Source organism: Poeciliopsis prolifica, unplaced genomic scaffold, assembly GCF_027474105.1.
Source record: "Poeciliopsis prolifica strain line A6 unplaced genomic scaffold, Auburn_PproV2 SCAFFOLD005, whole genome shotgun sequence".
Lineage (NCBI taxonomy): Eukaryota > Metazoa > Chordata > Actinopteri > Cyprinodontiformes > Poeciliidae > Poeciliopsis > Poeciliopsis prolifica.
In genome coordinates, this window is record NW_026562380.1 from 11,369,210 (window position 1) to 11,383,335 (window position 14,126).

Below are 14,126 nucleotides of genomic sequence, written 5' to 3' on the forward strand. Positions count from 1 at the left end.
ACATCTCATAAAAAAATCAGGAGGCCTGTCTGACATGTGTCCCCGTGCCCTGATGGCATGCCTACACCAAAGAACAGCATTGATTTTCTGTAACGTGGGGTCGGATTAGCCCTCTATAGGGATTCGCTGCCTGTGCAAGGCCTCAGGGTTCGCTATAAAACTAATAATTAATTTAAACAGCCGGGCCTGTAGAAGGATACACTCACTACATGCTCCCAGCATGAGAAGGTGAGTTTGAATGACAAACTGTCTTGGATTCAGAGTGGAAAGAAGCTATAGGTATCCCATATGTCGAACTTGATTCTGGCAAATACCCTCCATGTAAATAAATATTATCAGGAAATACTTATGTCTTTGCCATAAAATAAAATGTTTTGATACTTTAAGTTATTCCTACAGCTTGTAAAGTTAATATTCTAGGTAGCCTCTTAAGAACAGTTTGGAAATGGCTCTGGGTTGATCCAACGGATAAAACAACATATTATTCAAATCACTGATTTCTAGTAATCACAGTGATCCCCAAGGCTCAATTTTAGGTCACATTCCTAATCTCTACAGGGATTGGTGAGCTCATCTGGAATAATGATTTAATTTTCCACTATGATGCAGATATGATACAGAAGTTGATAATGCTATGTCTTAATAGTTAAGGACTGCAAACTCTTTATTTGTATTTTATTTAACACAATAATAGCACAACATTTCCACTTTAAACAGTTGCAGCTCAGATAGTTTCCTTAGTTGCCACACCCATATATGTCTGTGTGATTCACTGATTGACTGATTTGTCCTTTGTTATACTGTTCAAAATGATCAATGTTCAATACAGAGTAAATGCTTTCAAATAGATTTGGGATACATTGAAATCTCAGCTGCTCAATCTGAATGACATTGTATAAATGTCCAACAGTCAAAACTCAGCAAATCATCATTTAAAGGGTTGTAAATTTTGGGTTGACTTTTGCAACAACTGTGAACAAAATTAGTGCACAGACTCAAATTTGATCAAGTTTTGCCTCTCATAAATGTAGTGACAGGTAACCCAGTGTACTTTGTGAACAAAATCTCAAATGTCACTTTTATGTGAGCATCTGTCATGCGAACGGATAAAAAAAAATCATCAGTCAATCACATCTTCTCCAAACAAGCTTTTACTGTCAGATTCAGAGCCTTATGATGAAACATTCCTGTGTGAAAATGTGCTTTTGTAAAGAAATTTGTATTTATACCCAATCCATTTGCATCTTTATTAAAACCCAGATTTAGTGTTATGTAATTATTACAGATTGACATGGGCACCTTTCATTTCCTAAGCACTGCAGTCAGTCTTACAGGTTCATCCTACAGAATAATGTTGCCAACAGTCACAGCAGTACCAGGCTGGATGGTTGTAACTAGTAGAAAAAAAAAATCAACCTCAGAAACCACCATTCAACCAAAGATTTTCAGCACTGATTAACATTTTACCAGCAGAGGAAAGGCTGGCTAATTAGCCAGCTAACATTAGCTTTTCTGTGTATTCCATGAGTAGCAGAACATCAAGAAGTGCTAATAATCTTAAGCTTTTTTACCAATTTTTTTTTTAAATTAAAAGAATTTTAAAAAGTCATATGAACTGTATTTGCCCTGTAAAATACTCAATTTTGTTTTAGCAGTAGCAATAGTGTAATTATTGTTGTATTTATTTTATAAGAACTTCAATCATCTTGCTTTTTCCCCCTAATATTCTGAGGATAAATGGAGTATCCCATGCTAATTAAATTCCAACCAATCAAACCATACAAAAGTATTAAACTACTAGCTATTATATTAACTCGTGTCAGATTTGATAAATATGGCTCTTAAACACAGTAGAGTGCTCCATGCATATTGTTGGGTATTGTCCAAAATAAAGAGCCAAAAGCTGTGTAAATAACACTCTGTTTGGGAGGATTTTTGTTCAGCTTGAACAGAAATCCTTATTGAAGTGAAATAAAAACAATGAAAACCAACACAAGCCAAAGCATTTCATGGCAGCTCTCAGTTATTACCGCCTCCTTTTACCTAGCGACCAATAAGGGTTTCCATACTCAGAGACAGTAAAGGGATTTCTCCTGCTCATCTGCAGACTTTGATCTGACTGACACAGAAACGGCCTTCAGATCACAAGTCTGCAGACCCTGTTGGGCCTCTCTGGCTGGTCTGCTTGTACATGTACTCTTCATCCCTGTGAGGATTCCTTACCCTCCTCCCATTTCCTTTCGTCTCTCCTTTATCCCTTCTTCTTCTTCCTCTTCATCTGCCTCCTCCTTCTGCTCTTGCTCTGCTGTTTGGTGCTTTTGAAGCATCTGAGTACAGACATGTTCTGAGCTTTGGAAGACCCAGGGGCCCGTGAACCAGACAGAGGAAAGAAAATAAAGAAACTCTACAGTGCCCCGATTACAAAAAGCTATTTTTCCATTACCACTGGGGATAAACTCTTAAACATCACCAAATGCCTGGGCAGACATGGAAGATCAGAGGGATATTTGGTGTGTTGCTCTCATAATCTTACTGTTAGCTAATAGGGCAGTTAGTAGGAGACCAAATATGACGTGAGATGGTGCATTTATCCTGATGAATAAACACTGTTTTAAAAGGGTTAAAAAAAAAAAGAACCTGTTGGGCCTGAAAATGGGAAGGGTTTCTCCTTGTAGTTTGTTTCAGCATAGACATGTCAGCAGAATAGACATAAAACATGCCATCACTGGTTCTTATCTCAATATGTCCCTGGGTGGAAAAGTGAGGCAACAGTTTACTGATGTCTTGCAGCCTGCCTGACCATTAAAACATATTTCCATGCTGATGGATGTCAGATGTAGCTGCAAAAGAACTGTAACTTGCCCTTGATTTCTGAACTCATTCTCTTACTCTCGTTTTATAAACTTGCTCTTCATGGTTCGCAAATGGAGTTGGCGAGTGCAAACAGTAAACAAGAAGATGAGAGCGAGTGAGAGCAGAGGGATCGTTATCTTGGGCAACTCTTCCTGTCTGACCAACATCAACCTATATGGATAGTGGCTTAAATGGACAGTCTGAGGTTTTTATAAGCAAAAGCTGTGAAAGATGTGAGTAAGCTTATCTAAAATGGAAACAGGAAATGAGTTACAGCTGTGCTGAGAATGTGGCGCAGCTGTCCAGGGCTTGACAGTTGGAGGATTTTACAAGAGTATAGGAAACAAAAAGAAGAATCGCACAATCGTGCGGTTATGTGCAAAACAATACCACTCAATTTACTGCCAAATAATGATTAAACCTTGTTGGAATATTTATAAAATGTATTATTCTGCTCTCACCTTCACAACTCTGTAAAAGGAAAGACATTAGGAAATAGTGAGGCCCTTTTGTCCAGCGCAAGCTTCCAACTCCACTTTACTGCATAGGATTTATTTGTCCTCTGACAGAATTTATTATGCGGCCCCTCTTAAAACACAGCAAAAATTGCGATCATCCTTTAAAACTTTGGCATGAATGCATTCATGTATCTGTCTTCACTTTTCACCCCCGGGTGCACAAGGAGAGACTATGGGAGATTGGAAACCATGAAGCGACCAAAACTGCTGAGACCATACCAAAAGGAAGTTCCTTTGTTCGTCGTCCAAAACAGGCTCCAAACCTTTTTTCGCCCCCATCTTTATGCCACCTGGGATTTAGCCAAGGAAGTAGAAGTATGGCTGCCCCTCTCCATGCTTTGTTGTAATATGTTCCATGCTTTCCAGTTGCTTATATCATCAATCTAGGAGATGGCTAAATGTGATGGGATGAATATAAACAGTGCATGAGTTATGGGCTGAAAGACACGCATATTTAGTCTCAAGTGAAAGCCCGGTACCCTTTTTTAGATGTTAAAAAAAAAAAAAAAAAACTGTAGGCCTACATATTTAGAGGTCCTGACTATCCTAAATGACTTGAGCATGTGGTGTACACATTAAAACCTTTGTCACAGCGGAAAAGAGCTAAAGAGACAGAATCTGCTTAATGATATCAAAATTCCCCTATAATATCTGTTTCAAGTAGCAAGTCTGTAATTGACAGCTGAGTGCCAGTACTAATCATCCATCCTTTAATGTTCACTTAAAAATGCACACCCTCATGTCAAAACCTGAGTTCATATTAACTCTCCCCAAATGGTCTACTTAGTATACATGTCACTAATGAATTATACATCTGACTTTATTCCCCCCCTCTCTCATATTTACATGGTGTTTCGGCAGAATTTGTGTAGCGCTTGTAAAGTATTTAATAAATGTTTAAAAATGTACGAGACCAGAGATCTTAGCCAGAGCATGCAACGCGCCGTGGATGTTTACACAAAATCAAAAGAATCTGGTACGCCTATCAAAATGACTAAATCACATGAATAGTTTGTTTTTCACATGCCAAAACAGGAAAAAAAAAAAAAGATAGAGTCCACTTGGACCCCGTCAGCTCAAATCATAAAGATCTATCACTGGCTTTGCACTCTGCTAAAACACCAAGGAAACATATTGCAGATTTTAAGACCCATTTTACTCAGCCAGACTGTGTACTAAAACTAATTGGATTTCTGTCAATGAAGGAAAAATATAACCCTGGGACAGCTTTGAGCTCAATAGCTCTGACTGTCCAACTGTGCATGAGGGAGTGGGACCTTACTACATGCCAAGCACCAGAGAGCAAAATTAAATCAGTGGTCAACATAAAATATTAAAATAGCACAGTATCGAATTTTTTGAGGAATGATGTCAGGGTGGCTCATTATGGCCAGCAAGGCAGTGAATTGAGCTATATTTAGTGGGTGATAATTGAAATCATGGCTGTAGTCATTACCACTGACAAGTTTCTAAATAATACCCAATAAATTCTGTCTTTTTAGCAGGGTTCCCGTGACAGCTGGCTTCGCTGAAAAATAAAGTACAGAAACAGAATCGCTTTTCCTTTCCGAGTTTCCTCCTTTTTCCCCTTCCCCCAAACCCAACTCTCCTCTCTCCCTTTCTTTCTCTCTTTTTGAGCCAATAAAATGTCAGCTTTTATTCTCCTCCTCCAAAGTGTTGGCGAGATGTCAGCAGGCCCTTCTAATGTTCGACCACTGTGAGCTGAAGGCCTGTAAATCTTGGGAGTCTGTGGCACGCAATCCATCTTGGGATATACAATAAAAAATCTGACGTGGTCATAAAAGGAACAGCATCACTCACTGGTGTATATAATGTGAACAAAAAGAACATAAAGATGTTCTTTTCCATTCAGGATGCTAAGCCACAAGATGGTCTTCGATTGAACAGGAAAGCAGGTTTGGGAAGGCTTCGGGAAGCTGATGGCAGCTTTTGACAGTGATGGGACTAGAGCATTTGTTGTGTTTTAACAATCAGTTAAAGATTTATACCATATGCATTGTATTCACGGTAAAATGCATGGTGTAGATGAAGCCCGACATGAACAGCTACTTGACTGTGTTAAACCACAGAAAGCATGGTGTTAGCAAAGCAGCTGCAGCTGTTCATCTATGACAATCTGTGCAGTACATATCAGAGATTTAGGTACAAGGGACCATCCTTCAAAAACCCTCATGAAGGATGGAGTACATCACTTTTTATGTTCTATAATTTCTCCAATTTTTAGCACATTAGCAACCACTAACAACTACTTAACAGAACCCCATTTTGAAAAATCTAAGCTATCCCATCTACTAAATAAATGTAATATTATATATTTTTAAAGAATCCAATAATGATTCATCTAAATGAAAAAGAATGGTACTGATGGTCAAGTGTCATTTGGTTTCATGCCTTGCATAATATCCTTCTGTGATTTGAGTAATACTGACAATATTTGCAGCTTAACTGAATAGATTGTCACAATGCCCAAACTCAGCGTGCTTTAAATTGATCACACCACAACTAACCTCAAGAAGCTTAAAAAAAAACACTGAGCAAAGGACTTTGACCCTGTGATTGCATAAAGTCAAGGAACTTCGCAACACCAAGTTTATTACACAAGCCTTTGTAGAAAGATGAGAACTGAGGAGAGGCAAAAAAGGCAAAAACAATTTAAAAAAAAAAAACAACGTGTGGTACCAACGACGTATGCTTATGCCTTGAGACAGTGTCTCACCAACATTTTCAGAAAATGCTGAAACTGGAACAGTTTCAACATTTCACTTGCTACTTTCAACTGGTAAGTAGCATGTAGAACTGGAAATCAGGAACTAAATATACATAACAGGAGGTGTTTGCCAATGTGCTGAAGCAATAGTCAAGAATACTAGAGGAGTCAAGAGTGAATAAATTTAGTGAGCTGAGCAATGAAGGGTGAAGTAGGGCAAAATGAATTCATGCATTTATAGATTTCATTGTCAGGCTTAGCTGTTTGTTTATCGAACACCTGTATTCAAAAGATTTTAGTGAGAAAACCAAAAATATGTGTAGAAATATATAAAGCTGTACTTGAATAACAATGGTACAGATGCCAAAATCATTTTCATGCGAGAATTAAGAGGACAACTCATACCTTTAGGAAAAAACACTAAGTTCAGTTGACCATCTTTCTACATTCCTGACTTATGTAGCCACCAACTGCCCCCTCATAGTAGAAATAGAAATTTAAATGTTCATAGAGTGCAGATCTTCTTTGTAAATTGTCAACTTCCCGATTTGAACATTTATAGTTTTTGGGTGTGGTGCACACAACTTTTTACACTTGATTATGACATCAAATGTTTCTGAAATCTCATTCACAAAAACACAGTGAAGGATTTTCTGGGCTAACTATGCTGTCTCAGATTCAATTAAAACCAGTCTTAATGTGAAACTTCGATCAAAAGTTTAGATTTCAAGACTCATAAAGTCAAGAAATATGTCAATTTCAGTAGCTTCACTGGAAATAAGGTCAAAATAAAGGAAGACAAACGCAAATGCTAAATAAATGTAAACTATTTTATGCTCTTTGGGTTGATTTTCCCCCCCCAAAATGTCTAGGTAACTGTGAACATAAATTCATTTTCATTTGTACAGAAATTTCAGCAGTATAAATACTTTTCCAAGATACTGTCCCATTTACAGTTAAATTCAGATTAACTAAATAATGCCATTCAGAATAAAATATTTTAAATGTTATAAAAATATTTTATCTGGTTTAAGTTTTTTCTTTTTATTTCCTACATCTCTGTAGTCTCTGTATCTGCACTGTTTTCAATTACCTTTAATAGATGGGAAAAAAGTTGCAGCGATCCTGAAAATACACACACAAATGCCCACACACACAATATAATCTCAAATTGTACAAATATATGAACAAGACAAGTTATCCATTAAGTATCCACATCCTCTGTTCTACATCATCCCAAGGTATTCCCAGGGCTAGTACATCATTTAAAGAACATCCCTGTGAAAATTAAAAAGGTAGATTTTTTTTCCCCAGTTCCACTGAATGATACAAAATATCACTGTTCTTCATATGAATAAGTTATTTCCTGCCAGACCATGTCCCTTTCATCTATCTGGTTTAAATCTCTTAGGGTTGGGAGAGCTCTGCATACTCCTTAATTGATGAGACACAGATCAGGTTATCCTGGAATATGTGCCTAAACAGGCCTGATAGATGGGATATGGAATACATTTCCTCAGCAGAACAGAGAACGGCACTACTATTACCAGAAATACCCACACTATGCTCCCAGTTAAGTGATTTGAGGACTTCATACTGCCAACGTTTCATATCCGCTCTTGCTAACTGACACTTTATCTGCATACCGGCATCTCTGCAGATTGAACACTTAGGCAAGACAATGACAGGCTCTCTTCCTGTTGTCACTTCTCATATAGGGCCAAGTCTAATGCTGCTTGCTGGGCTCCTGCCAATAGAAGACCCCCCACCCCTTCGTACTCCTCCTCCCATCACCATCAAACAACCAAACTCTACCTAGCCTGGTTAGAAAAGGAGCACTTGATGTCTGTGACACTCATTTGTCAATTAGCAGGCCCCTTCCAGTGTTGACATACAGCAACTTGAAAGACAGAGTGCCGTCTGTGACGAATTAAAGGAGACAGATGAGTGAGGCTTGAGCGGTGGAGTAATACTATAATGTTCCTCAGATATGAATATAAAACGACACAGTTGACAGGCCATACAAGGTTTTATTTCATTTCTCAGTGTTCCAGGCCTCCCTACTTTGTCTTCTTTGTTCTCTTTTCATCAGACTACTTACATCTCATTTTGACAGCCGGGCGACATTTAGAGCACTTTCGTTTTAAAATGCGAGTTAGCATACTTGATTTGTCATTAAAATGCAAAACGCCTGCCATCACCAACATGGCCTGGGTGAACACAAACTCCGTTAGACACACACCAAGACAGACATAGACATACACATAGTCAAACGTTTTGTGTGTTTGTATCTATTGTATGTCTTTAAAATGTTAAAAAGGGAAATTATATTGTGAGTTGTGCTGCATACAAACCAGCTTGGTTAATGGGTATGTTTAAGATCAATGGGATTAGCAATTAAATGGTTTTGGATGGATTCCTTTGGTTCTTAATGTCCACAATTGATGTATATTGATATAGGTGGCCAAGACAGTAAAGCTCACATAAAATGGCAAAAACAACATGATCATTGAAAACATAATGAGCAAAGAGCACGTGGGTTTATCACACACTGCTATGATTGCACAAATCAAAAATACCGGAAGTTAATGTTTTTCTTAGAACTGTGTCAAGGTGGTAGCTTTCAAAGCGAAATAAATTTAGGAGGTTAAAACTTCTTCCCTCTATTTAGTATTTGCACATCTAAGCAAAAGTCAGTGATCTTTGTCTGCTTTTGCCTTGATGGAAAACAAATCATCTTGAAAACTATTTTTTTTTAAATATATTTTCAGACTGAAAAACTAATGAATCTGAGGAAGATAAAACAAAAATTCTCAATATTTGATCTACTAAAAACAGGACAAAAACTACGGGTGTATTGAAAACAAAACTGATCCTCCTCTTGTACTTGCATGTGGAAAGAGCTTAAGCAAACTATATTCTATACTTCGACAGATTCCTAAACAGATTTTTAGAGACATTATTTCTCTTGCAGTCTGAAGGTTTTTATGCCAACAATGGAGTCAGTGAACAATTAGCTAATTGAGGAGTTAGCAAAACAGCGTCTTAAAATTTTCATTCACCTTACATAACACACTCATTTGTTTTGTTTACTTAGATGAATAAAGTTTTCAAGTGAATGGCTTCAAGAGAGAGACCACTGTAAATAAAACAAAACAAAATATAAGTATGAATTTCCAAGACGTCGCATTTAAAAGAAAACTTTATTTTTCTGCTATTTAGGCCTGGAATAGCTCAGCATGAATTTCCATCTAGTTGCATAAACAATAGTCTGTGCATTGTGTGGCTCATATTGAAAAAATACTAATAATAAATTGTGAATGTTTTTAAGGGTTTACCAAGGCGATTTGTTTGTAAAGAGACATTGTAAATAAAAGCATCACCGTTAGTATCATGTGTGATAGACACAGACATGTGTCTTCCTCAATCCGAATGTGTCCAGGGTGATAACACTGAATGTAACAGATGCAGGCACTGAAAGTGCACTCCAGTCACAGGGAGAACTTATGTCAATGCAGCACATGCCACCTCGCTGCAATGTGTACACACCTGACCTGGAACAAAGTGGACAACACAACCCTAACCAAGCCCGTCCCGAAACAGAAATCTCACCGTGAGCCACACTTCTCAACACATTGATGAGACAGGATGACACCACAGCACACCGAGGCAGAGGTGTGGGTGTGACAGCCCACTGCCATAATTTCATCCTGCCATTACCTGCCCAGCCACTCACAATTGTACTCCCAGAGACAGATCCACACGAGCACAGGTGCACAAGCCTACACAGGAACCAAGCATATGTACAGCACACCAAAACACACAGGACTCCGTTAAAGATGGAGACAGCTCCTTGCTTCTCATTGCGACTCATTGTCAGCTTGCCGGATGATTGTTGTCAATTGAACTGACAGAAATAAGCGTATTAGCTACAACAAGCTCTGGCAATGTCTCCCTCTCGATTTGACTTGAGCAGCAAGAAGAAGTGCATAATGCTAAAGGCAGTCCACTGAGTTTGCCTAAGATGTGCATCTATTTACACCTGGTGTACTAGAGCTGACAATGAAATGAAGTCGTGGTGTCAATATGAGAACATCTCCCCTGTCTGACAAGAGTTGTCAGTTCAATTTGAAATGATGCTTAAATAAAGAATTTCATACACTTGTTTGATGTGTCAATGTTCACTCCCTTACCTAGATCAAATGTGAACAGTAGAACTTTATATGATTGATGAAATTAAAAATTATAAATATAATACAAGCAATTATTCAGTCAATAATGTGCATTTGTGAAAGTATATAAATATTAGTATACATAAATAACCAGAAAACATTATATTCTTTTCCAAGCTAAACAATTAAAACTCCACAATATGTAATATTCATCTTACAAACAGGCTTAAAATAGATATGAAATATTCTTAGTGCCGAAAACAAACCTATTTAGGAGCTTTCTGTTAAATTCCCCAAAACAAGATAAATAAATAAATGGATAAATAAATAAATGGATGGGTAAGTGGACTTAAAGGAGGGGTGTTAGTCGGTAGGACTCTGGCCTCAAATTTGGGACATTCAATATGTTGGACTGGATTAGCCCAACACTCTAATGTATCTGAAGTTTCCCAGAAGACACACAGCTCGCATAATGTTAAATTTGATGTTTAGACAATCAAAAAGCGAGGTGATGGGAACATGGACGGAAATACAAAATTCAAAACTGCTGCCAAGGCGCACCAAGAGTCTGGAAGACATCATATTGCTGCGTTGTCATGTTGTTTTTTTCTCAATTAAAAAGAGTCCACAAACTGCCGTCATTGCTTCTTCTTCATCGGCCATGTTTATTTACCCTGAACTCATGTTTGATCTCAAGAAGTTTTACGAGTTTTCCCATCTAACACTTGAAGGTTATAGAAAGTAACAACGTAAATAAATAAAAAGCTGTGTCCTCTGGTGTACCTTATAGTCTGCCAGGCATGATAAAAGTTGAGCAACCTAATGTTTTCATCTTCTATTTGAGAGTTAAGCTGTGCAAGGCCTGCTGTTGAAATGGCAGCCTCCTCTGGACCAGCTCTGATAAGATGCTGGCCCACATCTCAATCAAGGAATTGTCCTGTTTTTCCCTTTATCTAACATGTCAAATTTATTGCTGGTGATTATTTACTGTACACATTACATTATTTCTACCCCTCATCCATGCCGTTTGTCCTGATCACACTCTGGCCACCAATGGACTAGGTTTTAAACTTTCAACTGCAACTGATGGTACATTTCTGCCACTAAACACAACAAAGCAGGTAAATACGATGGATGTGCATGATGTATTCACTCAAACTTTCTTACCTGAGCTGATTGAAGCTCAGATCCAGTCGTCTTGCAAACTTGCCGTACGCCTCTCCAAGAAAGTGGGGCATGTCTGTAGAGTCGTGTCCAATATATGATATCTTTGAGAGTAATGAAGAACAAAAACAGTAGTGAGAGAGAACTTTCTTTATATTAGTAACATTTCAAAATAATATAGGCGATATTTCATAAGTTCCATTTTAAGCTACCGTACACAATGTGTGAATTTTTCCAACAGCTGCTCTTTTGTTTGCGACAGGTGTAGGTTTTTAGTTTTTTGTATTGTTCTCTTAAAGGTGTGAAGAGATAAATATGGCGCAGACTATCCACCATATTTTGTGGTGCATAGTTTGGTGCTGAAAGATGCAAGAGGAGGAGCAGTTAACTACAGGAACTGAAACATGAAAAACAAAAGTTCTGTCAATATTCTGAGCCAGTCACATAAAAGTAACAGGGATGCCAATAGGACCAGCTGAAATGTTGGTCACACCAGTCATGGCTCTGTTACATTTTTATTGTGACACTTGCCTATCTGTTACCTTAGTGTACCAACAGTATATTTCACGATTTGTCTGACATAATTATGCCGCCACAGTCATGCACTCTGTCCGGTTAAGCTGCAAAACGAACTGAAAAGTGAAAGCCATGTGCGTAATGCCAACAAGCGCGTCACATGACAGCAGAGGGAGCGAAAAACAAACTGACAATCAAATTGTATTCGTAAATTAAACGCTAGTTTAAAAGACGCCGAATAAAGCTGGACTTAGAGGAGGAGGAGGAGCTCGGACGGTGAAAGTTTTCAGTACAGACTTACTTGAGTCCCATTTAAAACGACCGGTGACTCCCTCTGAGCCATGACGTCCTCCTGAGGATGACAGTTCGGAGTTTGTTTGTTTGTATTTTTTTTTTAAGCAGTGGGAGTCAGAGCATGTATTCCTCCCCTCACGTTGTTGACATCCAGTATTGATTCCTGTGAATGTGGCGCTGTTGCTTTGCAGGTTCTTCAGACGCTTCACAATTGGCTTTTACTGTTTCCGCGTGCCGCTTGAATCAGCTGACCCGCTGTGTTGCGGAAGCACACGATCACTGCTTGTTAACTCATAAAACCTCAGTGCTGCTGACTGTCTCCTGACGACTCCATCTATTCTCCCAAGAACATGGCGTTTACTGTCAATTGTCATGGCTCGCCTTTTGTTCTACCTGCGCACTCCCACCTGTTCTAAAGAAAAAAGGCAAAGGCAATATTATGAAGACAGTTAAAGACACAGGAAACACCTACATGAGGGTCAAAACGCATTCCCAGTGAGCCACGCCTGGTCATTTTACCAACTTTTCAGAGAATGCAGATATGACAGTATCAGAGAAAATTTACTTCATCTCCGTAATTATATTTTAAAAGTTAAAATAGAATACTTTATGTATTAAGCAGGTGTGGAGGATTCTAGTATTTATTTTTAATTTTTGTATACACTGGTTTAGGGTGCATTATAGCCAGGGCCGGATATAGGTGGTTCTGGGCCTCAGGTGTAGAACCAGTTTCAGTCCCCTACCCACAAGATTTTTTTTTTTTTTTTTTTTTTTTTTTGTCCACATAGAAATAGGCTAGAAATAGGCTATTTCCTAAATAATATTTATATTTATACTACATTATTTTGAAAATGTCTTCATCCAGAAATGCAAGGTTTATGCAGAGTTACTATGTTTATTTGTACATCTGCACATTTACCTTTAGTCTTTTGGATCACTGCAGTAATGTTTTCACAGATCTGCCTAAAAAAATCAGACAGTTGCAGTTGACCCGAAACGGTGCTGCTTGGATTGTAACTAAAACCAGGAAAGTGGAGCACATCACCCAAGCTTTAAAGAGCATACACTGGCTCCTTGCAACTCAGAACATAATACTTTGTTACTTTATAAATCACCAGATGGTTTAGCACCAAAATAGATCGGCTCTACCCCCACAAGAGTTGATGTAAGGAAAACTGTTGGTGTTAGCTTCTGCTGTAGTGCTGGATGGTTCCACTCTGGATTAATGTGCACATAAAGGCACACTTTGGATTTGAATTATTAAAATAGACAGGTGGGTCCCCTCCTCTCAGAGGGGTCCGAAGTAATCACGTTTTTTTTTTAGCTATTCGCGGACTGTTGTGGTCCCAAGCCCTCACAAATACCATGCATCCACTGCAGCTATAATCTACAGATTAAGTAGGCCTATTCTTGTTCTTAGTACTGTTGCCTTGTTGATTACCATTACATCTCTCAATGATCAATGACAGCCATTGGTCATTGAGACAATCCAACTTGTGGCAATGTTATGTAAAGTCAACTATTTTGAGCCTTACATCATGTTATGTTGTGTTATGTTATTTCATCATCCCCTCATAAAAAATGTACCTTGATGTTTGCTTTGATTCTTTCCTACTAAAGCCTTCCTACTTTGAGCTCCAATTTACATCAAGCTACTGAGCTTCTGCACCACAAAGCACCTCTCATCCACAACTACCCCAATCAGCTCCTTCAGACTAGACAGCAGCAATTAGCAAACTCTTGGTAGAGCTGGGATCTGCTGAACTCATACATGGCTAGTGAAAATGTTGTTAAAAGGTCAGTAGAGGAGAGATGCTCTGGTGACATTCTGAAAGCAAAGTTTCAGAAACAGGATTAATTTTTAAAGAGACAGAGGCCCAA

General features: G+C 38.4%; 1 protein-coding gene across 1 annotated transcript in view; it reads right to left on the reverse strand.

The window, feature by feature from the left end:
• Positions 1 to 12,451, reverse strand: part of lrmda (leucine rich melanocyte differentiation associated) — a 239,107-nt gene extending 226,656 nt beyond the window's left edge. Inside the window, exons 1-2 of the mRNA XM_055030257.1 lie at positions 12,253 to 12,451; positions 11,439 to 11,539 (exon numbers count right to left, since the gene is read on the reverse strand). Coding sequence (XP_054886232.1) covers positions 11,439 to 11,539; positions 12,253 to 12,294 — 143 coding nt within the window. The 5' untranslated portion in view covers positions 12,295 to 12,451. The remainder of the gene's footprint in view (positions 1 to 11,438; positions 11,540 to 12,252) is intronic.
• Between the last annotated feature and the right edge of the window lie 1,675 nt (positions 12,452 to 14,126).